This window comes from Leishmania donovani, chromosome 3, assembly GCF_000227135.1.
Source record: "Leishmania donovani BPK282A1 complete genome, chromosome 3".
Taxonomy (NCBI): Eukaryota; Euglenozoa; class Kinetoplastea; order Trypanosomatida; family Trypanosomatidae; genus Leishmania; species Leishmania donovani.
Genome location: NC_018230.1, coordinates 41,428 through 66,322, shown reverse-complemented (window position 1 = coordinate 66,322; position 24,895 = coordinate 41,428). Strand labels below are relative to the sequence as shown.

Below are 24,895 nucleotides of genomic sequence, written 5' to 3'. Positions count from 1 at the left end.
TCGTCGCGGTCCGCGGCCAGCCGTGCCACCTGTGCCTCCAGCTCGGCGCGCTGCTGCGCGGCGGTGACCAGGCGCTGCTGTAAGAGGTCTGCGGTGCTTTTTAGTGCCGCGTTCTCTTCCTCTGCGGTTCGGAGCTGCGCGGCAGCGGATGTGGCGGCCTTGGCGGCGTTGCATTGCGCGTCGTTGAGTGCTTGCTGGAGGGTCTCGATGACGCCTCGCAGGGCGTGCAGGTCGGCATCGGTGACGGAGGGTTTTGTCGACACTGTTACTGCTTCGACGGTAGGGACGAGTGCTGCAGGGGACACAGCGGCAGCGGGCTGCGGCGAGGGTGCATGAGTCCCCGGCGCTTGACTCGTGTGAGGTGGCGGCACCGGCGAGGATCGAGCCGGCGTGGCGCTGACGGTGGTAGAATGAACGACATATCCTGGCGTCACGGACCCGCGTGCCTTGTAGCGCTCAACCACCTGGTAACAGCGCTGGCAGACGGGGACGGCCTCATTGCTGTAGTAGCGGGGGATCACGGTCTTGGTGGAGGCGCACTTGCCGCATAGCACGATGCCGCAGCGGTGGCAGTTGACCTTGGTGGAAAAGAAACCGAAGGGGGCGCCGCAGTCCTGGTACTGACAGACTTTCACCCTCTGCTGAGGCTGCCAGCGGTCCTGCGGAACTACTCCACCGACAGGAGTGGACATGGCCGCTCCCCCCCCCCCCGGCAACGTGGTGGTGTACTCGCGGGGGAGGTGGCAGAGAAGAGAAGAATGTGCCCCCCCTCCCCCCACTCTGGCGCCGGTGATGTGCGCAGACGTCCGTCGCTCGGTGTCTGCCGCTAAGGCGCGCAAGAACTTGCTACACCCTCACCGTAAGAAAGAAGCAGGCAGGCGGCGTGAATTCCGCGTGCTCTTCGAGTGGCAGCCAAACGAGAACACACGAAAAGCGTGATAGCGCTGGTGGTGGTAGTCGCCGTCGTGGGGTGCTCCCTTGATGCTTACGTGGCTGGCGATGCAGCTTGCGAGGGTGAGGGGTAAGAAGGAGCTTGTGCGCGTGTACGGATGCGTAAGAAGAAGACGGGGAGAAACGGCGGCTGCTTGGGCGGTGCGAGGGAAGCGAGGGCACGTGAGCAGAAGGTGCCACAGCTGCCTCCCCTCCACGCACACGCACACGCACACACACACACACGCAACACATACAGGCAGACGGACAGGGGCGTGGTGAGAGCGGAAAGGAGGGCGAGGGCGGGAGGGGTGCGCATGGAAGGAGAGCAGAGCGAGAGAGAGAGAGCGGACAGGGGCGGGGCCGGCCATGTGCGCGCGCGCGTGTGTGGATGAATGGGGACTCACAGAGAGAAGAACGAAGACACGGACGCACAACATGGACGAGGCTGCTGCTGAGCCAAAGTTGTCTGTGTTGTGTTCTGCACGCGTGGACACATCTGCCGCATGCGAGAGAGGCCAGAAGTGCACGAGTCGGGGTGGTATCTTCCGCCCTGTCGCCGCTGTCCGCCTCATACCCGCCTACCAGAAGGCAGCGAGAACGGTGCCCTCACCTGGGTTGTCAGCTGCCGCGGCCGGCAAGTGAGGCGCGGAGTTCATGGCTTGGGCTAGGGAAGAGGGCGGGGGCGCGGCACAGCGATAAGGGAGATGAAGCAAGAGAGGCGCCAGATCACTCCGCACGCTCGCACTTTCCATCGCTCGTTCCGCTTTCCTTCGGCTTTCCGGCTGGCTGCTTGTGAAGATGAAGTACAACACGTAACCGTCATGCACAGGCTCGCGCGAGAGGCCTTCCAGAGTTTTACGAGTGCGGCCGAGTGAGGTGTGTGTGTGTGTGTGTGTGTGTGTGTGTGTGTGTGTGCAGAACAAGAGCGGCCCCGCATGCCCACGTCGCTTAGTCGATGCGTATGTTTTTCTTCTTCGCTACGCCGTTGTTGCTCTTGCCGCGGATGAACTGGCGATGGCGGCCCTCCGCCTCGGCAAAGTCCCGCAGCGCCTCGTCGTACTTCACAAAGGGCAGTAGCTCCAGCTCCGCCCCGTACGCAGCGGCGTCGATGGCCAGCCACAGGAACAGCAGTCCCAGCAGCGGGCACACTACAAACAGAGTCCAGTACATGGTGCGGTGCAGGTGCTGCCGCAGGGACTTCTGCTGCGCGATCTTGGCTGCATGTGCCTGTGCACGCAGCTGCAGTACTGCCTGCTGCTCCTGCTGGATGTGCGGCCGCAGGGATACCCACAGCTGGTAGCTGTGCCAGTAGCGCTGCACCTCAGGCGGCGGAGGCTGGTGCCTAGACGCTGAAAGCCCCGAGGCTTCGTTGGCGACGGGCGGGTACTGCGAAGAGAAGCGGGCAGGCGGTTGCGCCGGCGACGGCCTGTCACCCATGCTGTTATTGATGCGGGCCGAAGGTAGGCGGCCGCGAAATTTGAAGCACCGCCGAAGACCACCCCACATCGCTGACTGTGTCTTCGTGGTAACGTGAGACGCGGCCACTTCGTGCATCCTCTCCGCTGTAGCCTGTGCTGTCAGAGCAGGAAACCGTTCCGTGAAGAGCGCGTCCACGCCTGCGCTTGGCGAGGCAGGCGGTGGCGCATCGGTGGCGGAGGTGTCCCGACGGTGGCCAAACGTGGTCGTGCCGAAGCGGCTCGCAAAGAGATCCTCCACGGTAGGCTGCTGCGACCCTGTAAAAGATGCGGGCAGAGGCACCTCACCTCTTGTCGCAGCCGTGATGCGGTGACCCACGGCACAACAGTATCGTTGGCTCAGCTCCGCCGAGACGCAGACACGTCCAGGCTGCGCAGCCATGGCGCTCCCAGCGCATGACAGCCGGCGGAGGAGTGCCACTTGACCGCAGCCTTTTCCATCAGCGCACACACGCGCCACAGATCGCGCACCGCCCTTGTGCAGGTGCGCGCACCTCGCCACACGGTCAACGGACATGGCACGGTGAGCAAAAGCGAGGCAATGCGATGTAGAGGGCAGGGAGTCGGGGAGCGCGCACGGTGCGCGCAAGCGATTGGGCACGGCGGCTGAGGTGTGGAGAGAGACGACAACAAGAGAGGGGAGGGAAGGGGAGGGGAGGGGGCGTGTGTGTGTGTGTGTATGTGAGCAGTGACTCAACGTCGCGGAAGCTTCGACGGTGACGGCGTAGCACCGGCCAGTGCAGACGCATAGGTGTAACCAGAGAGAGAGAGAATTGCGAGGATGCCGTCTCAGACCGAGCGCACTGGTGTGCCGGTATGTGTATGTGTGTGCTTCCAGAGCGGCACATGCACACATGCGCACATCAGCCACGACAACCCACCCTTGAACGCTCCCATACCTAAGAGAGAGAGACACGCCGCTGCTTTCGTTGCCGTGTCTGCCCAGGCCACCCACAGCGATGACCGAGTTCACCAACGCGAGAGGTGGCCGCGTGAGGGAGGCACGCGCCACTCATGACACGTCCGACTCAACGGATCGGCTGTTATTCTGGTGCTCCGGTTGCGATGCTTGAATTTGCTGTCTTCCTTTGCGTAGAACGACGAGGATGCACACTTGAGTGCGCACGCATGGCTGCGTGTATGCGTGTGCGAGGAAAGGGAGGAGGGCGCTGCTGCTCACGCGCACGCGCTCGCGCCGCCACGCCGCCGCCGCACCGTCCTCCCTTCCGTTTACGAGGGCACATACACGCTCACGAGCGCAAACGTTCATGCCCCTTCCCCACCCCCGCTCGCTCCACCAAGAAAAAAAACACGAAAATGAAAAACGAAAACAACTGTACGCAAGAGGGGCAGGCAGACATAGGGGCGGGTGTGCGTCTCCTCCCGTCCCGTCCTTGCCTGCCTCGCCGCCAACTTGCTTCCATAATAGAGCGCTGTTTCCCGAGCCTGGAAAGCGGCCAGGCCGACCAAGCCTGGCTTCCTTCCGCCGCGGCGATCACCCACGCACACACGCACGCGCGCGCACGAGAAAAAAAAATGATGGAGAAGAGAACGCGGGCAGGCACTGCCGCAGACAACGAGTGCCACAACCCCCTTCTCCCCGCGCACGTGTGCGTGTTTCGGTCTGCCTGTGAGCGCGTGTGGCGCGACGACGACGGTACCAGCTATGCCATCGTTGCGGCGTCTTCTTACTGCTTGGAGCCGGCGTTCGTCTTGGCGTGCGAGCGGGCCGTCACGGCGATCTTCTTCACGGACGGGTGGATGGAGCGCTCGATCTTGTCGGCCTTCTTCTTGTCGTTCACGACCAGCGTGTAGAGGTAGCGGCTGCAGCGGACCTTGAACTTGGTGGCGCTGGGGTTGTGCTTCACCTTCACGCACCGCGCATCCTTGCGGGAGCAGATGGCGAGAAACTCCTTCAGGGTCTTAATCTCACGCGGCATGGCTGAAGAGAGGGAGGCGACGGAAAACGGAAAAGGGTGCTCGAGAGGGGAGAACGAAGCGCTCTGCCTGCGTGTGCGTGTGAGAGGCAGACAGGCATTCGTGGGTGCGCCCCGTGGGAGCGAGTGGTGGCGAAGCCCACGGACGACGGACGGCGACGGTGGAGAGAGAAAGAAAGAGAAAGAGATGACAGCGAGAAGGAAGAGTAAGCGTGGGCGAGCGAGTTGATGCGTCACCGAACGCATGCGCCGCTAAGGACGCAGGGTGCACGAAAAGAGTATGAGGGCGGGTGCTGCACAGCCTCATCGACCCTCACCTCCTCTTTAAGGGCAGGGGAAGGGGGTGGCGGAGGCAAGGACACAGGCCTCCACCATCTCGCACGTTGTTTTGTGGTGGTGATTTGCCTGCCTCCCTCTCCGGTGCCGTGCACTCCAGAGCACATGTATGCACACGCACAGCGAGAGAACGAGAAAGAGCCCGGTGCAGTGGGTGATGGTCGTGGCCATCGTGAAGGTGATGGATGCGCGCGTAAAGGAAAGACGGTTGCGCGACTGGTAGTCCTTTACACGTATACGGGCTACAACTGTTGCCGCCTCCTTCCGTGTTCCGTGTGTGAGACTGCCGGTCAGCTGCGCTTGCGCTCGCTATGCAGAGCCCCGCCGCTCACGCTATCATCACTCAAGAGCTTACTAGAGCTGACGCCTCTGCCGCCAAAGGCGGGGATGTTGAGAAAGTCGGGGTCGTCGATCTGCCTATTCGGCTTGACAAGATACCGATCTGCCTTCAGCTTGCCCGTCTGCCGGGCCACTGCCTCGCTCTGCGCGTCCAGCCGCAAGCCCTCTGCCTCTTCCTCTCGAGACAGGTGCACAACCAGTCGGCTATAACCGTATAAGAAGGCAACCATGCCAAGGCCGATGGCGGCGGGCTTCTTGAAGTCGTCGTACATCATGAGCAGGAGGCCGCCGAGCTGAAGATTGCCTGCGGCGTCGTACACACGACGGCGGCGACGCTCCTGCTCAATGCGGTCCCGCTCCTTGCTGCCGCTGAAGCGGCTGTTGCCCATGGCGCGTCTTGCGGTGCGGCGCAGCATGAGCTCCGTTCCCCTCTCGTCAAGGACAAGCGTCTGCGTGCTCGTATGTGTGGGTGGAAGGTTCCCCAGCAGGGTGTGTTACTGCGTGCGTGTAGCCTCCCCCTTTCCTTCCATGCATATGCACTCTGTGTGGAGGCGATGGGCGGCGATGATGAAGTGGCACGTACATCGGCACGCACCCGTGAGACAGCGCAGAGAGGCAGGCAGGCGAGCACAGAGCACCGGAGATGCTCAGGGGTAGGTTGTTTCCGCGGGAAAGAGAGAACAGAATGGGGAGAGGTGAGGGTGAGCGATGGCGAGTGGCAGCGGCCATGGCGTCTTCGTTGAGGCGCCTTCGTTATGCGCACGCATACCCCGCCTCCCTTCCGCCAACGCGTCTGCGCGTGAGAGAGTGGAAGGAGGGGGAGAGCAGAGAAGGCAGCAAGGAGGCACCGTGGCGAAAACGCACGCACGCATGCATGCACGCATACACGGACAGGCTGATACGCGCGTCTGCGCGCTCGCACGGGTGCGCCGAAGCGGCAGCGGCGGAGGGAGGGGAGAGGAGGAGTGGAAATTGCTAACACGAGAGAGAGAACCGAGAAACGCGAACTCGCAGCGAGGCGCTCACACTGGAGTCGACATGCACCACCGGACAAAGACAAGAAAGGAAACAAGCGAAGAGACTTAGAGGGAATCGCGCATGCTGAGGGATGCATAAACGTAAATCGACAGCAACCACAAGCAGCAGCAGCAGCAGCAGCAGCAAGTCACACCGAGAACCAGGAATGAAGGCAGTGGAAGAAACGAGGGGAGCGAGCTATCGGAACGCTGAGGGTGGTGGTGGGTGGTGGGAAGGGTTTTGTGTCTCTCTTCGTGAGATCGACACGGGAAGTGTGGTGGTGGTGGTGGTGGTGGGCGACAGGAGACCATGAGGTTCACTCATGGAACCATCGGCACACCCACGCACGCCACAAGGCATCGAAAAGAGTACGCCCTCTTTCCTTGGCCTGCCTTTCCCCGTGGAACATCCTTCACGGTGCACGTGGGCGCGTGCTGCTGTGGTCGTTGCCGCTTTTAACGGGGGAGGGGGGGGGCGAAGGGGGAAAAAGACGAGATGAAGAGAAGAAAGCGAAAAGATCGTGGGCCTGCGAGAGAGCGACACCGGGGAGGAGGCAGCAGGCACGCCGCCCCCCACACACTCGCATACAAACAACCAAAGCCCGGGCAAGGACTGCGCAAGCGACGCATTCACACATCATGGAACCTCAGCCTTGGGCAGGCGGGGCGGGGAGGGGGAGGGGAAGGATTTGAGGAACGAAGAGAGAAAGAGGTGCTCCGGGGACGGACACATCCGCCCATACTGGCACACACGCATCTCCCCATCAGACACACACACACACCCTTCCCCCCCCCTCCCGCCACACAGACGCGTACGCATGGAAAGAAAGCACAATACAGGATTGGGAACACACACACACACACACACACACACACACACAGAAACCGAAAGAGGCGATCACCATCCGAATAGACCCTAGAGAGAGAAGCAGAGCAAGGGAGAGAAGTGGCAGACTGCACACGCGCACGCACGCAGCGCTTCTAGCACGCCTTCCATGCCCCCCTCCCATCCCCCCAAGCGACACTACTAGCTTGCGATGGAAGGAAGAGGAGGACGGCTGGTGCAGTGCCATCGCCACGACACGACGACTGTTTGGTGGATACGCGTGCGTCTCGTGCACACGCGCATGCACGTGTGGGGGGAGCGCGCGAGCGCTGCTCTGTGCAGCGCGGCGAGGACTTCACGTAAAAGCGATACACTTACACGGCGAACGAAAAGGAAAAGACACATACAAGTGGAGTTCGTTAGCTGTGCGGGGGAGGGACGTCCCTTCAAGAGGGAGAGATGGGGAGGGGGAGAGGGAGGGAGGGAGAGAGAGTGTCGTACTGGTACAGGCGGCAGCCGCTCGCGCCCCTCCCCTCTCTCTGGGAAGTGCGTTTGTGCCGCGGACATGCACGCCTGTGTCGTCTGGCATACATGTGCGTGCACCAACGCACACACACACACACACACAGAGAGAGAGAGAGACAGAGTGGGGTGTGCGTGCGCTGGGCCCTGCGATGCCACGCACTTTTCAGTGTGTGCGTGTGTGTGTGCCCCGTTCTCCGGGGCACGGAGGAGAACAGCGAAAAGGAAAAACAAAGCGGGGAACGGAAATTCCAGCCAGCCGTGTCGTGCACAGCCGATGGATGTCTCCGGCGTGCTCACCCCTTGCCCTCTGCTCCACGTCTTCTGCCCCGGCTGCTCTGCTCCGCACGTGCTCGCACGCGTACGTACCGCCGCAAGCGCTTCACGCCCCCCCCCTCTCGACGAAGCGAGACATTGACCGGCGTCTCCGCCGCGTTCATCTCTTCCATTCCTTCTCTCCTTGGCCGCTCCGCGACAGTGAGCACTGCTCGGGATAGGCGAAGTCACCAGTAGAGATGGAAGCGCGAGAAAGGAAGAGGGGAGAAAATGCTCGGAAGGCAATACGAGCCACGGGGTTCACGGTCGCGGCTGGGGCGCGCACGCACTTACGCACGATATCGTGTGCGGGGGCGGTACGTGGGACAGGCAGAGAAGGAAGGGGAGAGAGGAAGACGATGAGCCAGACAACGTGTGTCTGACGGAGTAGATGATGCAGATTTTATGTGTATATAACAGAGCCAAGGAGCGAGGGGCAGAGAGCGTCTGAGAGATCAGCGCTTGTGCTCTAGGTGTCTATGATAACATCGCTCGGAGAACAGAGGGCCACCACCACCACCGGAAAACAAAGGCATCGCGCGTGCGATGCGTATGCGAGTGTGTGTGTGTGTATGTCGGGGGCTGATACAGCAACCGTGTTGCGGCGAAGCAAGGAAGGGGGAAGGATGCAGCGAGAGCCGGTGCGCCCGTCACGTACACGTACAGGTACACGGGGGGGGGCAACGAAAGAAAAAGCAAGGGCCGGGTCTCCGCACGGGGCTAAGCCTCCGCTGGTCTGTCGGCGTTCTCATCCCCGCTCTCTTCTCCATGCCACGTAGCCGCTTGAACAGGCGGGAGAGAGAGAGAGAGGGGGGGGGGACATCTCTCGCCCCATCTCTCTCTCTATCTCTCCATAACCATCACCGGTGCCGAACAAACTACACACACTTGCTCGTGCACCTATTGGTTCTCGAAGAGCTTGCTGATGACATCCGCGTAGTTTTCGTTGATGATGCGGCGCTTGAGCTTCATGGCGGCCGTCAGCACACCATTCTCTGGTGTCCACTCCTCGTTCAGCAGCTTCACGCCCTGCACAACCTCGAACGAGCAGCGGTTCGCGTCACGGGCAGTCTTCTGGAGGCTTTGAAGCGCCATTTTCAAGAACTCTGCGTCGTCCAGGATTGCAGGAAACTCGCTGTTTTTGATCTTATACTTTTCCATGAACGCCTTGACCAGCTTCTCGTTGGTCAAGGCAATGATGGTGATGTAGCTGCGGTGCGGGTGGACGAGCACGCAGACGCCGTTCGGAACAGTGATCTCATTAGTGCCGTAGATGCTCTCCAGCATCTCAAGCGCCAAATACTCCCCGTTGGCATTCTTGGCGAGCGCCTTGACGCGGCCAACGATGCGCATGGTGCCGTTCGGAGCTATGGAGGCCACGTCGCCGGTGTGGAGCCATCCATCATCGTCCAGTGCCTCCCTGGTCTGCTCCGGTTGCTTGTAGTAGCCCTTGAAGAGGAAGGGGCCGCGCAGCAGCACCTCACCGCGCGGCTCTGGCTGATCCGTGTGCTTGAACTCATCCGTGTCCAACAGCTGCACCTCCGCTGTCTTGAGGACCTGGCCAACGCAGTTGTATTCAAGGTTGCCCGTGCGCTGGATGCCGCCGCAGGCGACTGTCTCTGTCATGCCCCAGCCCTGGATCACCATGCCAAAGACAACGTTAATGAATTCCTGCGTGGACTCCGAGAGCGGGCCGCCGCCACTGAGCATCGCGTACACGCGGCCGCCCATCACCTTACGGGCATTGGCGAAAACCCTCTTGTTAAAGAACGGCGTATCGCAGCCATTCTTGAGCGCCTTGAGGCGCGCCTGATAGGCCTTGTCGAAGATCTTGCGCTTCATCGACCCCGGAGGCGGCAGCTTATCCTCTACGGCCCTTCTCATGCTATCAAAGACACGCGGGACAGCGACGAAGACGAACGGCCGGTACGCGGTCAGGTCGCCGTACGGCTTGGCGAAGGTGTCCATCAGTGTGCGCGGGCTGCCGTAGCCGATGATGACGCCGCGCATCATGAGCACCGACGTGACGGCGAGCTCCATGATGTGGGCGAGGGGAAGGTACGAGCAGTACCACTCCTGCTCCTTCATCTCCCCTAGCAGGTCGTTGATTCGCTGACTGATCGTCATGCAGCCGCAGTAGAGGCTGCCGTGCGTGTGCATGACGCCCTTCGGGTTGCCGGTGGTGCCGCTCGTGTACATGATGAGCGCGAGCTCATCTTTGCTCTCGGCGCCACTCGGGATGCGGCAGTTGGCCTCGCTGTTCTTGCCGCGCGCCATCACGTCGCTCCACGCGTACAGCTCGTACTCCTCCGACGTCACCGAGGGCGGCAGCTCATCGAGGTAGATGACCTTGGTGCCCTTGGGCGCCTCGATTACCTTGAACATCGTGAGCACGTCCTTCACCTTGGAGCCGTTGCACACAATTGCATTGCACTGAGTCTCGTCCAAGGCGTACTGGAGCGCGTCCTCACCGAGGTTGGCGTACACAGTGGACACGAGGAGGCCCTGCGACCAGCAGCTGTACATGGTGCACAGCCACTGCCAGCGGGTCTCCTCGTAGACGGAGACGGTGTTGCCCTTCGTGAGGCCGATCTCGTGGAGACCGCGGCCGAAGTTGACGATGTTCTGCCAGAAGCGGGCGTAGCTCATTGTCTTCTGCCCCGGCTCAAAGACGTACGTCTCCAGCACTTTCTTGCGACCATCACTGGTGGTGGTCTCGTTCTTCTCGATGGTCTTCAGCTTCCTGTAGGCCAGGCATGTGCGCTTGCCGCGCTCCTTGCAGAGGTTCTCGAGAACGGAGAGGCAGGAGCCACCCGCGTACCACTCGTTGCGCAGGCGTTTCAACTCCTCTTCGCTCGTGTTCGACATACGGTAGATCATGGAGCGGCCAGAATCATCGCTGCCTTTCACCGGGACGCTCTGCTCGCCATAGGCGGCATACTCCTTGTAGGGCGCGTACTCCACCTCGCTCACCTTGTTGAGCTTCTGGAGGCAGAACGACACAGCGCCTCCCATCGTGGAAGTGCTGCCCTGTCGGCCGGTGCGCTGATGGGGTCGGCAACCTAGAATGATCAGGGAGGGTGCGGGGACGGGGGACGGAGCTGATTCGAGTTTCCGTTCCACCGATCACAGTAGCCGCAGCCGCAACGGCAAAGGCGGTGCCACAGGCCAACCCGGCTTCCTTGCACACACAAACACACAAGCACGGGCTGACTTCGAGCGAGAGTGCAGAGCTGCGCGCGCGTGTGTGTGCGTGTGTGTGTGCGTGTGTGTGTGTGGTGCGTGTCGGCAATGTCTGCACGTGTCGGAGGGAGAACTGAGAGCGAGAGGTGCGTCTGTGTGTGTTGGGGGAGGGGGAGGGGGAGTTCGTTCTACAGTGCGATGGCTGTGTGGCGCAGCTTCAGGTGTTGCTTGTGTAGTGGAGAGAGGGCCGGTGACCGTGCAGATGTGCCGCACAAGTACAGAGAGCGAGGAGGGGCAGGGAAACAAGGCGATGTGAATGCAGTGGAGTCGGGCCTGCCCATGTGGCTGTGGAGACGGACGGAAGGCATGCAGACGAGCAATCTCATGCCTGCCTGCCCCTACTGCCGCCGTGCTGGTCACAGATCCTTCGCACGTGTTGCCCTCTCACTACCACCGAACTTGTAGCAACTCACACACACACACCCTCGCAGACGCGCAGACACGGTTTGGGCCTATGTCCTTTGCCTCTGTGCTTCGGATGCGGGAAGACCGTTAACACCGCTTCAGCGACTGCGCAGATAGTGCACACACACACACACACGCACACGCAGACACAGGCACAGTCACACACACATACACACACACACAGGAAGAGGGCAAGGCGGACGCTTCCGTTATCCCCTCCGTCGAGGCCATTGCTCGCCTCCTCCGTCCTTCACGCACCGCACGTGCGCACGCGCACACGGAACACCTCGGTCGCTTGACACCGTTGGCTTAGTCAGGCGTGAGGCCTGGGTACAGGTTTATATGCGGCCCAATGAAGCGACCGGCGCGGTTCCACGTCGGCGGAATCCAGAAGATGCGCCGCCCCTGCAGGATTGTGTGCGGGGAGAAGATAGAGCCTCGACGGCGTCGCTCCAGCTGCTGCTGCCCCGCACGTGAGAAGAACTTCAGTCGTGGCTCCAGCGCCAGCCGCTCTTCGAACTGGAAGAGGGGCGGGAAGCCCCACGGCGTCATGGCCTCGCTGCGCTCCACGATGCGCTGATACAGCTCAAAGTAGGACGACATGGGACGCCGTGTCAGCCCCATCTCGCGCATCACGTCCGCCGCCGCTGCCAAGCCAGCCAGGCGAGTAGCCGCGCCAGTTTCCAGCTGGCGAGCTGCGATCTCGCGGTAGGCCGGGCTGCGCACGGCGGACTCGAAGAAGCGAAACGCCGTTCGCTGGGTCATCTCGCCACTCGCCACGGCCTCCGCGAGCGCCTTGAGGTGATTGTGCATGAGCCGCGAGCGCATGTCGCCGGGGTTCAGTACCGCCATGGCGGTGTGGCACAGCCAGACAAACATGTCGTCGTTCTCGGACAGCTTCTCATAGATCTTTCGAAAGCGCCGACCGGAGATGAGCTGGTCGTATGAGGCGCCCTGGATGAACTCGATGAGCGCCGCAAAGTCCTCGTCACCGCGCGATGTGAGCTCGGCACGCGACCGCTGGCCCTCCAGCCGCTTGGGGATGTCCTGCACCTCGCGCATCGCGTCACCGCCGGAGGAGAAGCGGGCCTTCTGCTTCTCCTTGAGCGGATCCGTCGTGAAGGACGCCTTGATAAAGTGCGCCGGGTAGCCGGGCGTGGGCTGGATCGGTACAATGACACGGCGCTTCGCAGCGAACATCGACTTGTCCAGCAGCACGCTGCTGGTGCGCAGCATCGCTGGGGACGGCATCGGCCACGGCGTTCCAGGACGAAAGACAACGGCAATACGACTCGCAAAGAGCGGGACGGGTGGGGTGGGGGGCTGCGGATGGGAGACGACACAAGTGAAGGGGGAGGACGAAGGCGCTGCTAACGGGCAATCCGCCCTGAGATACACACACACACACACACACACAAAGCCAGCCAGCCAATCAGCACTGCCGCTGCGAGTGGGGCACGGGAGAGAGAACCGCGTGCGCTGGAAGAGCAGGCGGGGCTTGCAAGAGCCGACTGCTCTCCTGACCTTGTGCTCGTCAGCAGACAGCTCTGCGCCACCGGGGAGAAGAGAGGGGGAAGAGATGTGGATGGAGAAGGGGCGGGATGGAGGCGGAGCATACAGATACACACGCACATGCACATGCGCGCACACCCAGACAACAGATAAAGGAGCAGCTTGAGGCTCGAGTAATACGCCAGCGTCAGAGGGAGTGGAAGGTGCGTGGAGGGGAGGGGGCGGGCGGAGGTCTTGCGGTTTTGGCTGAGCATTCGTGAGCAAAAAAAAGTCGAGGGCACCACCATACATATACACACACACACACGCACGCACGCACACACAAGACAGAGAATGACGGAGCCGATGCCAACAAAGAGAGCTCAGCGTACAAGGGCAACGCGCCACCCGCGGCCGCCATCATCACCATTACCATGCGCGTGATGATGGTGCTTGGTGAAGGGTCAAGGGAAAGAAGATGCGTGCGATGGAAGCCTCCCCCTCCTCCTCTCCGGCTGTTCCCCTGTCGTTTGGTTCGAAGCGCCATCTCTTTGCTCCCTCTCTTGTACTTCTGCTTCGACCCGCCGTTTTCCCGTCTGCACGGGTGGGCTGTCGCCCCGCCGGCCACGATCGCCGCCACACTCAGCCACGCCGCGGCTCGTCCCGCACCTCTCTTGCTTTCTTTTCCCTCTTGTGCATCGTTGTTCTCTCTCGCATCGCCCGGCTCCGTCGTCTTGTTCGACTAGGGGCCACACGAACATCACCCCTGCGACGGTTTGCCTGCTGCAGGCGTCACGCCACCTCTCTTCGGCCCGCCACACGCACGTAGGGGGCGTCGAGAAAGCTGGATGCCTGCCTACGCACTGCCCGCGGCACCGCCGCCGTCGTCCTCCACGAGCAGATCCTCAGAGAAGACCGGCACCACCTCCTCGATGCGCTTCACCAGCTCCTCGACGTTCATGTTCTGCGTCTGCGTAAACACCGGGATCTCTTCCTCGTCCTGGTGCTGCACCACCTCATCAATGAAGGCGCGGCACGGGTCAAACCACGGATGTCGCAGGGCCTCGTCGGCGCTCGGTCGCTTGGCCGGGTCGAACTGCAGGAGCTGCTCGGCAAGCTGCACTGCCTGCGGCGGCACTGCGGCGATGGCCGAGTGGTGCAGCACCGGCGCGGTGGACAAAAGATTCACTAGCGTGGACGGGCACGGGCGGCGTTCGATGTAAGCTAGCGCGTAGTTCTTGGCGTTCTGGCTGGCGCGGCCGAAGGAGCGATCCGCGTCAAAGACATCCTTGGAGGGCGTGCCGACCAGGTGAAAGATGAGCTGCAGCTGATTCGCAGAGTCGTTTGACTTTCCAGGGAACAGGTGGCGGCGCAGCAGCAGCTCACCGAGGATGACCCCAACACTCCACACATCGCTCGCGTAACTGTAGGCCGCGTCGAGGATGATCTCCGGTGCGCGGTACCACTGCGTCACGACCCCGAAGCTGAGCTGCTCATCCGGGTCGAAGAAGCGACTGAGCCCGAAGTCGCACAGGAACACCTGTGAGTTGTAGTGGATCAGAATGTTGCGGGTGCTCACGTCACGGTGCAGTACCTTGCAGCGGTGCAGTGCGCGCAGTGCCAGCAGCAGCTGGCACGTTATGTACCGCACGACGCTCTCGTCAAGCGTGATGGCGCCGTTCTTGATTACAGAAGAAAGGTCCGCTGGGATGTAGTCCATTGCCACGTACACGTCTTTCTCCTCGCTCTTGGGTCGGAAGAAGAGGCGGCAGCCTACTACCTGCTCGCAGAACTGAAGGTTTTGCAGTATTTCGATCTCGCGAAGCACCCGGCGCGCCGTGTCCTCGCTGCGCGAGTAGTGCGGGATCTTCTTCACGGCGATCTGGTCATCGCAGAAGACAGCCTTGCAGACCGCACCGTACGCCCCCTGGCCGATGATCGACTCCACCTGAAACGCGTCCGGCACGTCGAAGATGAGTGTGTTCGACTCCTGCATGATTTCTGACGATAATACGAGCAAGCGATGCTGATCCTGCCTGCTCTTGAGTTTGCGTCCGGCCGCTCCTGCCGTCCGTGAAGCGCCCCCGCTTATTCAGAGATGCAGGCTAGCGAAATGAGGAGAAGAGAGGGAGGGCAACCACGGAGCGAAGCATCAGAACAAGGGAGTCTCCTCACGCGCTACTGGGGTAACCTGCGCAGTCGGAGATGCGAGCACCAACTCATAGAGTACAGCACAGAAAGGGCTGCTGGGAAGGAGGAAAAGGTGCGTCGCAGGAATGGAGATATGAATGTGTGTGTGGGGTGGGGTGGGGGGCGGTGGTGGCTGTGCGGCACCCTCCCGAGAGACCCTTATTATTGCCGCTGGTGCAGGTACTCGTTTCAGCGCTTACGAGTGTACACGTTAACATTTTTCGCGCGCTCATGCGCACGGTGGAGGAGAGGATGTGAAAATCAGAAGCGGCGAGCGATGAGGGGCCGGTGCAAGCCCAGGCGAACAACAGTATCACTGAAAAGCATGCAAAAACGACGCGACACGCTCACGCACGACACAAGTGTGTGTGTGTGTGTGTGTGTGTCTGTGTGTGTGCGTCTGCCGCTGCGCACGTACCTGTGCGTCTATTTCCTTCCCCTCTCTTCTTCTTCCTCCCTTCGACTTAGCGCTAGAGCGTTTCAACGTCTTCCGGCATCATGCGACGAATTAAACAACACACAGAATACGGATAAAGGACGGGAGAGACAGACACTCCGGCTCGCCTCTCGGCCCTTCCCCTACACACGACTGTGCTGTGCCCTTCACCATCCCTCCTCGTACCACGCCGCGGCAGCCCCTCAACGTACCCTCATCACAGTCCGCTCTGCGCCTCCTCGCGAAGGAAAGAGCAACACGCCCCCGCCGGCGGCTCCCCTCTGCGACCATCGCCATGACCGTCACCCGCCGCCGTCCATCACGCAGGCCCCCCCTCCCCCGACACACACACACACACACACACACACACAAGGGGAAAGAACATGAAAGCGCAGAGGGCGGAGAGCGAGCGAGGCGGAAACGTGGTGGCGCGTGTGTGGGACGCGCCATCAAGCTCACACCTGAACGCGCACGCATGCACGCCGAGACAGAGGCAGGGATGCGACAGAGAAAGCGCACACACAGCATATCCGACACAGGAAAACGCTGGGCACTTGCATACATAGGAAGAGGCCCTCAGGATCAAGCGTGTGTGTGCGTGTGCGTGTATGTTGGTGGGGGGGGGGGGCAACGACTCAGGCGCGGACGCACACGAAAACACCGACAAACTGTCGGCACAGACACAGAGAAGGATGAATGAACGAGGCGGGGCCGTGCGCGAGCGCGAGATGGAGAGGATGAGCCTTGGCAGCGAGGTTAGGGAAGGTGGCGGATCGCCTGTGTGCGTGTACGTGAGCGTGCGGAATTCAAAAATAAAGTTAAGTCCGATCGTTTTCCTTTCCGTTCTCCACACATTGGTCGGCGTGTGGTGCGTCTCTTAAACGCCCTCTTCGTCTCGCCGCATCGTCGAGGCACGCGCGCTCACACGCGCACCTCGTCAGGGCTTCGGGATCGATGATCGGCGTGGGAGGCTACGACAACGTCCATGACGCGCATGGCATGCTAGAAGCTGGTGAAGAGCCTGTGCTTCCCCCTCCAAAGTACGTGTCTGTCGGCCGCTCTCCTTCGTTTCTCTCGACACCTCGGAATTCAAATGCACATCCAGGCCGTAGCGCCCACTTTTATGGCCAGCCTGGTTGCCGCTGCCTCACTACAGCGTGTACACATCGGGCAGCTGGTGCGGGTACGAGATGGTGGGCGTCACGTCGAAGCTCTCCTTGATGGAGCGGGCCGAGACGAAGCGGGTGACGAACTGGCCGGCACCCGGCTTGTCATTCGAGCCGCTCAGGCGCGAGCCGCCGAACGGCTGCTGGCCAACGACAGCGCCGGTGCACTTGTCGTTCACATAGTAGTTGCCCGCCGCGTAGCGCAGGTACTTGTCCGCCTCCCTGATCGGCGCACGCTCGCGAGAGAAGACGGCACCGGTCAGGCCGTACTTCGTGGTCGAGTCGACGAGCTCGCACACTTCTTTCCAGTACCCCGGCTTACTGTCGTCATACACAAACACCGTCAGCACAGGGCCAAATATCTCCTCGCGCATGAGCTGCGCGCGGGGGTCCTTCGTCTCAATGATGGTCGGCTCAACGAAGTACCCCCTCGTCTTGTCGCACTTGCCTCCCACAACGACCTCGTAGTTGCTCGAGTCCGCCTTGGCGATTTCGATGTACTTCTTATTCTTGTTGAAGGACGTCTCGTCGATGACGGCGCACATGAAGCTCTGGAAGTCGTCCGGCTGGCCCATCTTGATCTGCTTCTGGCCCTTGATGAGCAATGCCTTCAACTCCTTCCAGCAGGTCTTTGGCGCGTACAGCCGCGAGCACGCGCTGCATTTCTGCCCTTGGAACTCGAAAGCGCCACGGACGGTGCCGGCTGCCACGTGCTTCATGTCGGCAGAGGGGTGGACGAGGTGGAAGTCCTTGCCGCCCGTCTCGCCGGAGATGCGCGGAAAGTTGTGGTACGTCTCGAGGCGGCTGAAGACGTTCTTGTTGATTTCGGTAAAGACGCGGGTCGAGCCGGTGAAGACGACGGCGGCGAGGCGCGGGTCGGCATTCACGGCGCTGTCCATCACCGCTGGCTCGCACGGCACAAAATTGATGACGCCAGCCGGCAGCCCTGCCTCCTCCATAATCTTGTACATGAGGTAGTTCGAGAGCACCGCTGTCGGGCTCGGCTTCCAGACCACCGTGTTGCCCATCAGCGCCGGCGTGCCAGCGAGGTTCGCGGCGATGGCCGTGAAGTTGAAGGGCGTGATGGCCGACACAAACCCCTCGAGCGGACGGTAGTCCGTCGTGTTCCACACGCCGCTGTTCGAGACGGAGCGCGGCTGCTGTGCGTACAGCTCCTCAGCAAAGTGGATGTTCCAGCGGATGAAGTCACAGGCCTCGGCGACGCAGTCGATCTCCGCCTGCCACGGATTCTTGCTCTGGCCCAGCATCGTCGCGGCGCGCATCTCGTGGCGGTATTTGGTTGACAGGAGGTGTGCCGCCTTGTAGAAGATGGCCGCACGGTCGCGGAAGGGCACCTGGCTCCACTCCTTGGAGGCCTCCACAGCCGCCTCCACAGCCTTCCTCGCGAGCTCCGGCGTTGCGTTGTAGGCCTTGGCAATCTGCACTTGGTGATCCGAGGGCATAATGCCCTTGATGATGTTCGAGGAGGTGTACGGCTTGCCGCCAATCATGATTGGGCACTCCCGCACCTCCCCGCGAGCCGCCTTGCAGGCCTCCAGCGTCCCCTTCGCAGAGGCGGAGCCCGGCTCGAAGTTGTCCATGGGCTCATTCAGCACAGGTGGGCACTTGAAGGCCGCGAAGGCCCAGGACACGGTGCGACGGAGCATCCTGTCTCCTTACGAGTTGGGAGGGCTGGTGTAAGGGCGAGGGTGGCAGTGCGAGAGAGTCGGGAGGAGTGTGTGTGTATGTGTGCGTGTGTGTGTCTGTGTGTTTGGTGTGGGCCGGAGGCTGCGCTGAGACGTTTTTCTTGTCGTTGTTCTTTGTGTTCGAATCTCACCTCGTCGCGGTGCGCGTGCGTGGCGGCGAGCACAGACGAGGGCATAGACAGAGACAGAGGGTCGGCATTGAGCGGTGGGGCAACATGTGCGCGGCAAGCTTCTGCATCGGAGCGACAGGCAGAGAGCGAGCGAGTGAGTGGGGGGGGGGGAGATGGGGAGCGGATGACGATCACGCCTCCCTCAGTGCCCACTCAGCGCCGTGGAGTGACGCACAGCAAGAAAAGGAAGGACGGAGGTCGTCCGTTTTAGATCCTTACGCGACCTGAAAAGCCAGTGTGTGGTTTCATAGTCGGTATGCGGCTCTTGTCTCCCTCCGTCCCTGCTGCATGGAGCCGCACGAAGGACAAGAAAAACAGGAGTCGCTGCGCGTCAACCAAACACCAAGGCATTCGTCCTCCCTCAACCATGGGCACCTCTCCCTCAGCCCGTACACGACCTTCACCGGGTTTCTCTGCACGCATGCGGAGGCATCCATTTTGGTGCGGTCTGCCTTTCCTGCATGCATCTCTGCACACGCGTGCGCGGCCCCTCCCCGTCTCCGCATCCCGTTCTCCACGCTGCCAGCTCCATTCAATGAAGGCAAGGAAGAGGAGGAGGAGGAGGGGTAGGGGGCGAAGGCGCTCCGATGAGGCGTGCGTGTGCGTGTGTGAGCGCGTCTGGTGGTGAGTCGAACCAACGAAAACGAAAACGCACCAAACCCGCACGCACACCCGTAGAGGCAGAAGAGAACATTGGAGAGAGAGAGAGGGATGGGGCCGAGTCATCGGCACTATTACCTTCTCCGCAGCTGCCATGGCATCCAGCACCAACATCGCCACTACCGATGCCGCCGCAGTCGCTCCCGCTCCACTCCGCTCCGCTTAGTTAATTCACTGCTGAGCGACAGAGAGAGGGGCGGGCGGCAGAGGCGGGGGCGGCGGCGCGTACTCCACACCTAGACAGGCGGACAGGCGCCAGCACAGGCTTGGCTTCCGCGGGCAGCACCGCCTCTCTTTTTCCTTCCACCTGCGCCCACACCGTCCCGCTGCCACACAACACACCGAGAACCCAAACACCACTCGACCCACCGGCCCCCTCGCATGGCGCGATGCCGGCCATGGGCACGCGCGTTACAGAAAAACGGGCCCACTCAGCCCCCCATTCCCCTCGACACACACACACACACACACACACACAGACACAGTGGGGTGTGCGTGCGCTGGGCCTTGCGATGCCACGCACGTCTCAGCGCGTGCATGGATGCGCCCTCCCCTGCTCTCCGTCGTTAGGGGCCGCAATGCTCGCCTCAAGAAGAAACGGTTTACAACGTGCTGAGGCTGCGCGGGCCCACCTATGCGCATCTTCTTCACCCCAAGCAGCCACATGCCAAGTGGTGGGCACGGCTGGGTCTACCAGCGCGTGTCAGCAGGCGACCGAGAGCGGCTACGCTTTCGGTCGCTGCTGCTATGCTCGTGACGCTTCTCCTTCTTTTTCCAGTACTTGGTCTGCTCCTTTTCAAGCTTCTCGAGGAGGCGGCGCGACACCTTCATGATGTGGAGGTAGTTGCACTGCTCGCCGCGCTGGCAACGGTTCTCGAGATCCTCCTTGCAGCACGCCTCGGCGAAGTTCGTGACAGGCGACAGCTCAGGCAGCACAATGATGTCATTCAGTTTCTTGCCGCGCAGCTCCTTTACGATGCGCGTGGCGACCTGCGGGTCCTCGAAGCGGATGTACACGTTGCCCAGGAGGTGATCGCCGAGGTTGCTCACGACGCGCAGCTCCGCAATACGGCCGAACTCCATGAAGGTGCGCCACACCTCCTTGTAGAAGTGCTCAAAATGCTTCTTCAAATACTTCCTGTCCAGCTCGAAGTTCCACTCGCGGTCCTTGATGTGCTCAACGGCGTGCGGGTTTGGGTACATCAGAGGGAACAGCACCGTCGGCGATGTGTCGGGGCGGTAGTGCAACTTCGTGCACTGATCGCCGTGCCGGCACGCGCCCATCTTGGAGAAGAAGACGCAGCGATCCACGTGCGCTGTCATGGCGCCGGCCAGACCCCGGTGCGCGCGTGTGCGTGACGGCGATGAAGGGTCGCACAGTCAATGGTGGCGCACCAGTCACGTCGGCCAGTGTCCACGTGAGGGCAAGGCGGACACGGCGCTCGTTAAGCCCGAGGCGAAGGGACAGGGCAAGAAGGGCGACTTGGCAGAGAGAGAGAGTCTGGTCGGCGACGCTAATTATGTATAGCTGTATGTATGTATGTGTGTGTGTGTTATGGCACTCAGCGCTTCTCTTCTCTCCCAAAATGTCAAGGCGCACGTGCGTATGCGCATCACGGCGTGTGCGCGTGTGTTCAGCGTCAAGGCGAGAGAAGGTTGAGGGGTGCACCATTCACGCGGGGCAAGAAGGGCAATGCAGTAGAGGTCGGAGGGAGAGGTAGAGTGTAGAGGCAGACCCATCCACACAGGAATGGACCGCCCCCCCCCCCGTGCATGGGGGCGTCACAGAACGCACACGTGTGTGCCGCCTCCCCATCTCGTGCACGCATCCCGCGCATGTATGTAGATATATATCTCTATAGATATGTAATATGCATCGATTTATGTCGTTGACCGCTGCGCGTATGTAGGGCTACAGCTATCTATGTCGATGCCTATGCGTACGTGCATCGGTGTATGTGTGCGTGCGCGTGCCTGGGGCAACGGTGCGGCCCAATCGTTACCAGCACACCCTCACCTTTTATGCAGGGCCGCGAAAATGGGGTGAGTGGGTCGGTAAGCGGATGCTGCGGCTGCTACCGTGTGGGCGCCTCTCCTATGCGCGCTATACCACAGGCGCGCACTGGTGCAAAACACCGCTTGCACTGTAGCGGCAGAACCCCCTCCCCCGCTCACGCGCCGGCCGCGCTTCAGGAATCATGACGATGCCGCTGCGGCGGTCTCGTCATTCACCGATGACCCCACTGGCATCTTCGTTGGCGTCGTCACTGTCGCTGCCGCCATCGGCGCCGTCGCCGTGTGTGTACAGCGGCCGCGGCTCTGCCCCGTCTTCGCGTGGTGTAGGCGTGGAACCGGCGGGGCAGCAGGAGGAAGCGACTGCCAAGCACTGCTCCATAAAGCCGGTGCCCAGGTGCTCCGCCGCTGCGAGGGCCGCCTGTGAATAAGAGAGTTGCCGCGAAGGGCACAGACTGCTGCCGTACACGAGGTATTGGGCCAGCGCATGTAGTGCGACCCCAGCCGCCTGTTGACACCGCTCGTGGGCCTTCTCAGTGACGTGAGCGGCGCTTGATTGAGCCGAAGATGGGGCACCACCGCCTGCGCGCGTACCAAAAAAGCTCTCCAGCATCTGACGGGTCGATGCAAACGGTGCCGCGGTGCTCTTCTCCCACGCTTTCTGCGCGGCGCTGAGCTCGGCAGGGGAGAGCACCCAAAGTCCCGCTACGTCGCCGTGCGTGAAGTGCCGACGTGTGCTGCACACCGTTGCCCCGTCAGCGCGCCGCTCCACGCACAGCTCTGGATCTTGCTCCCGCCGCCGCGGCTCCCCGACCACGGCGCATAGAAGCAGTCGCAGCACGGTGTCTACCACGCATACCACATAAACAGTCGACGCAGCGCTGCCCCTCACTGTCGGCGCGGCAGGGACGCTTCCGCGCAAGACGGACGAGGATGCCGTCTGCGGGTCAGCCACACCCTCGGCGGCGGCGCGTAGTACAACTGGGGTGAAGTCCAGCAGCTCCAATAGCCTGAGCGCCGTGCAGCCTCCATTGCTATCCGCCACACCACACGCGTTGAGAGAGATGCGAAACACCGCCAGAGGTGAGGAGAGGTGGGGCGGCGAGGACAACGACGAGCGCGGGCAGAGGACACACGTGCACAGGGAGACTGTGGCATCTGCCGCCGTATTCCGCGTCTCGGTGGCCGTGTAGGTTGCCTTGGCAAACCCGCGAGCCCCGATCTCGCGGCGACGCGGACCACCTCGTCGTACCGTCGCTGTGGTGCTCCCTAGCAAAGGACTGGGCGAGTGTCCCAAGCTTGCACCACTCAGCTCCTCCAGCATGCGCACTGCTACCGCTGCCGGGCGTGACAGGGACGCCAACGGACTCGCTGCGGTTTCCGTCCGAGCGCGTTGCGAGCGGCAGGCACCCGTGAAGGACGACGGCGCATCGTATGGGCCCCGGCCGCGGCGACGCAGCTGCCCTTCTCGGCAGAAGCGCCGGTGCAGCGCGGCGTCCTCGTCGTTCTCGGCAGTGTACAACATGCGGCAGAGTGGGCAACGCGTGGCCATCGTCGGCTCCGCCTGACCTAGATCCAAGGTTGTCTGCGTAAGGTGTGGCGGCGGGCGACCGCGGCGCGGGCGTGGCGGCTCGGCTCCAGATGCCGTGGCAGCAGCAGACGCAGGAGCCGCAATGCCAAGCGAGGCAGGTGACACCGCAGGAGGAGGACTACGCGGAGAAGACAGATCGGCACCCCGTCTTCCATCGGCACCGAAGAGAAGCTCGCCGAGCAGCATGTCCGTCCCTTTATTATCGTCGTCGCTGCAGCAGCAGCAGCTGAACGCCCTCGTCGTGCTGTGCGGCTGCGTCGTACCTGCGAGTTCATCAACACGGTTGAGCAGGGAGAGGGATTCCTTGCTGCTGCTGATCGTGGCGGCGGTAGACGACGAAGGGAGGCCTGGTGAGCTGCAGCGGACGCTGTTGGCGGTCGATGAAAGCGAGGTTGTCGAGTTGGACAATGCAGCCGCCTTTCGGGTTGGCGTGGCAGACGCCAATCGATTCAAGAGAGTTGGCTGACGTTGTCCTGCAGGAAACAATGGCGGCATCGTCGGCGATCGTGACCACGCTGCAGCGACAACTATGTTGAAAGCGGAGGCCTGTGAAGCACACACGGGTCCGCCTGCATGCGCTTCAGCACATGCTGTTGTGTTTCTATCCTTCTGGAAAACGCAAGGAAGGGAAGAAGGCGCTGAGGTAACCGCAAGCTTGCGCGTCCAGCCTTGCGAGGAGGGGAAGAAGAAGCATATCGCGTGCATACCCGGCGTGGACAACATCGCAGGATAGAACCTTGACGCGTACGCTCCTCGCCACGGCAGGCCCAGCCGCAGCCGTCTGTAGAGGAAGGAGAGCGCCATGGAAGGGAGGGACTTCTTCACGATTGGTGGCCGAGATAGAGAGCAAAAGTGGATGCACTGACGTCTTCAATAGACACGGCTTTCCTGTCAAGTTAGGGCCCGTGCGTGTGCGTGTTGTCACCTCCACGGGAAGGGATGCAGAAAAGAAACAGGCGTAAAACATAAGAAGACCGTCAAGCGCAGCGGCTCTCTGACGCGCAGGAGGTGCGGCGAAGTGCCTCAGAGACGTCGGTAGTGACGGGAGACCTAAGAGAAAGGGTTGGACGGACATGCCCGGTGAGCAAGTCCTTCAGCTCTGTTCTCCTTGTTCATCTATCATTAGACATGGCAGGAGATCCGGCGCCGCCAGCAACTCTGCCATGTCGACCGGTGCAGCCGCCTCAGCGCGTTTGGTGTTGGCTGCCGAGGAGCTGCCATCATCGGCTGCTGCCTTGCAAGGCGTCGTTGCCTCCTCCTCCGCGCCCACCACTCCACCTCCCGTGTGACCTGCCTCTGCAGTGGCGCTCTCTCGGATGCCGTCGGCTGCCATTTGTGCATCGAAGGCATGCAGGGCGCGCACCGCATGCACGTAGCCAGTCATGAGGGTGCTTAGAGAGTCGCTGCTGGCATCGCTCTTATCAGAGTCGTGCGGCGATGAGCCTCGTGCAGCGTCACCCACATCCGCGCTGCAGGGGGAAGGCTGGGCCGTAGCCACAGGCGGCATCGTCTCGTACACACGGAATGTCTCCTGCTGCGGCTTTCCAGCCCAGTCATCGCTGTTGTTGAGTCGCAGTGCTGCCATCAGTAGTGTCAAGTCCTTCACGAGAAAAGCGTCGTCTTTCGAGTTGTCCGTGACGACAGCTCTCGGCGGCGAATACGGTGACGACATGGCGGGCGTGTCGGATGCGTACTTGTTGGTGCCCTTGAAGGTATGTCGCTGCCACTGTACAACAGTGTGCGCCTATCTATCGGTGTTTTGTGCACGCGCATGTCAGTGTGAGGAGCAGAGTGAGAGGATGGGCTGATCAATGTGCCGTGCATCTGGTGCGCGCATGAGAAGCTGCCGTGCAACCCCACACTCGCAGATGCTCTGAAGAATGCATGGAACGGCAGCAGTCGTCTGAAAGCAACAAGGAGGCTTGGTGGCAGGGCGCGAGAGGGAGGGAGGGAGGGAGGCATGCACTCCGCACGAGGGGGAGGGGGTGCAATGAGTGCTGCTAGAGCGCGCGCGTGCCTCTGTCCACAAAGGCAACATCATCAGGCGTTCCCAGCGGCCCCTACCCGCAGGCGATCCAGCAGCTGAAGCGAAACATGCGCAAGACAGACATGATGCATGGGGCCA

The 24,895-nt window shown here is 61.7% G+C and overlaps 11 protein-coding genes across 11 annotated transcripts; all 11 read right to left on the bottom strand.

Annotated features, from left to right (window-relative positions):
• Nucleotides 1-2: 2 nt before the first annotated feature.
• Nucleotides 3-692, bottom strand: LDBPK_030260 (hypothetical protein; the record flags this gene model as incomplete). Its single annotated transcript, XM_003857944.1, has 1 exon — nt 3-692. A coding segment is annotated over one exon (690 nt), but the record flags the coding sequence as incomplete, so codon positions are not given.
• A 1,189-nt stretch (nt 693-1,881) lies between these two features.
• Nucleotides 1,882-2,790, bottom strand: LDBPK_030250 (hypothetical protein, conserved; the record flags this gene model as incomplete). Its single annotated transcript, XM_003857943.1, has 1 exon — nt 1,882-2,790. One exon carries the CDS (start codon nt 2,788-2,790, stop codon nt 1,882-1,884), a length of 909 nt encoding a protein of 302 aa, XP_003857991.1.
• A 1,306-nt stretch (nt 2,791-4,096) lies between these two features.
• Nucleotides 4,097-4,348, bottom strand: LDBPK_030240 (ribosomal protein L38, putative; the record flags this gene model as incomplete). Its single annotated transcript, XM_003857942.1, has 1 exon — nt 4,097-4,348. One exon carries the CDS (start codon nt 4,346-4,348, stop codon nt 4,097-4,099), a length of 252 nt encoding a protein of 83 aa, XP_003857990.1.
• A 623-nt stretch (nt 4,349-4,971) lies between these two features.
• LDBPK_030230 (hypothetical protein, conserved) lies at nt 4,972-5,436 on the bottom strand (the record flags this gene model as incomplete). Its single annotated transcript, XM_003857941.1, has 1 exon — nt 4,972-5,436. One exon carries the CDS (start codon nt 5,434-5,436, stop codon nt 4,972-4,974), a length of 465 nt encoding a protein of 154 aa, XP_003857989.1.
• A 3,163-nt stretch (nt 5,437-8,599) lies between these two features.
• LDBPK_030220 (long chain fatty Acyl CoA synthetase, putative) lies at nt 8,600-10,714 on the bottom strand (the record flags this gene model as incomplete). Its single annotated transcript, XM_003857940.1, has 1 exon — nt 8,600-10,714. The coding sequence occupies one exon, from the start codon at nt 10,712-10,714 to the stop codon at nt 8,600-8,602; it is 2,115 nt and encodes a 704-aa protein (XP_003857988.1).
• Nucleotides 10,715-11,656: 942 nt separating this feature from the next.
• On the bottom strand, nt 11,657-12,598 carry LDBPK_030210 (hypothetical protein, conserved; the record flags this gene model as incomplete). Its single annotated transcript, XM_003857939.1, has 1 exon — nt 11,657-12,598. The coding sequence occupies one exon, from the start codon at nt 12,596-12,598 to the stop codon at nt 11,657-11,659; it is 942 nt and encodes a 313-aa protein (XP_003857987.1).
• Nucleotides 12,599-13,694: 1,096 nt separating this feature from the next.
• Nucleotides 13,695-14,834, bottom strand: LDBPK_030200 (protein kinase, putative; the record flags this gene model as incomplete). Its single annotated transcript, XM_003857938.1, has 1 exon — nt 13,695-14,834. One exon carries the CDS (start codon nt 14,832-14,834, stop codon nt 13,695-13,697), a length of 1,140 nt encoding a protein of 379 aa, XP_003857986.1.
• A 1,780-nt stretch (nt 14,835-16,614) lies between these two features.
• Nucleotides 16,615-18,297, bottom strand: LDBPK_030190 (delta-1-pyrroline-5-carboxylate dehydrogenase, putative; the record flags this gene model as incomplete). The annotated part of the gene is made up of 1 exon (XM_003857937.1): nt 16,615-18,297. The coding sequence occupies one exon, from the start codon at nt 18,295-18,297 to the stop codon at nt 16,615-16,617; it is 1,683 nt and encodes a 560-aa protein (XP_003857985.1).
• Nucleotides 18,298-19,856: 1,559 nt separating this feature from the next.
• LDBPK_030180 (U2 splicing auxiliary factor, putative) lies at nt 19,857-20,489 on the bottom strand (the record flags this gene model as incomplete). The annotated part of the gene is made up of 1 exon (XM_003857936.1): nt 19,857-20,489. One exon carries the CDS (start codon nt 20,487-20,489, stop codon nt 19,857-19,859), a length of 633 nt encoding a protein of 210 aa, XP_003857984.1.
• A 901-nt stretch (nt 20,490-21,390) lies between these two features.
• LDBPK_030170 (hypothetical protein, conserved) lies at nt 21,391-23,574 on the bottom strand (the record flags this gene model as incomplete). The annotated part of the gene is made up of 1 exon (XM_003857935.1): nt 21,391-23,574. One exon carries the CDS (start codon nt 23,572-23,574, stop codon nt 21,391-21,393), a length of 2,184 nt encoding a protein of 727 aa, XP_003857983.1.
• Nucleotides 23,575-23,863: 289 nt separating this feature from the next.
• Nucleotides 23,864-24,442, bottom strand: LDBPK_030160 (hypothetical protein; the record flags this gene model as incomplete). The annotated part of the gene is made up of 1 exon (XM_003857934.1): nt 23,864-24,442. One exon carries the CDS (start codon nt 24,440-24,442, stop codon nt 23,864-23,866), a length of 579 nt encoding a protein of 192 aa, XP_003857982.1.
• Between the last annotated feature and the right edge of the window lie 453 nt (nt 24,443-24,895).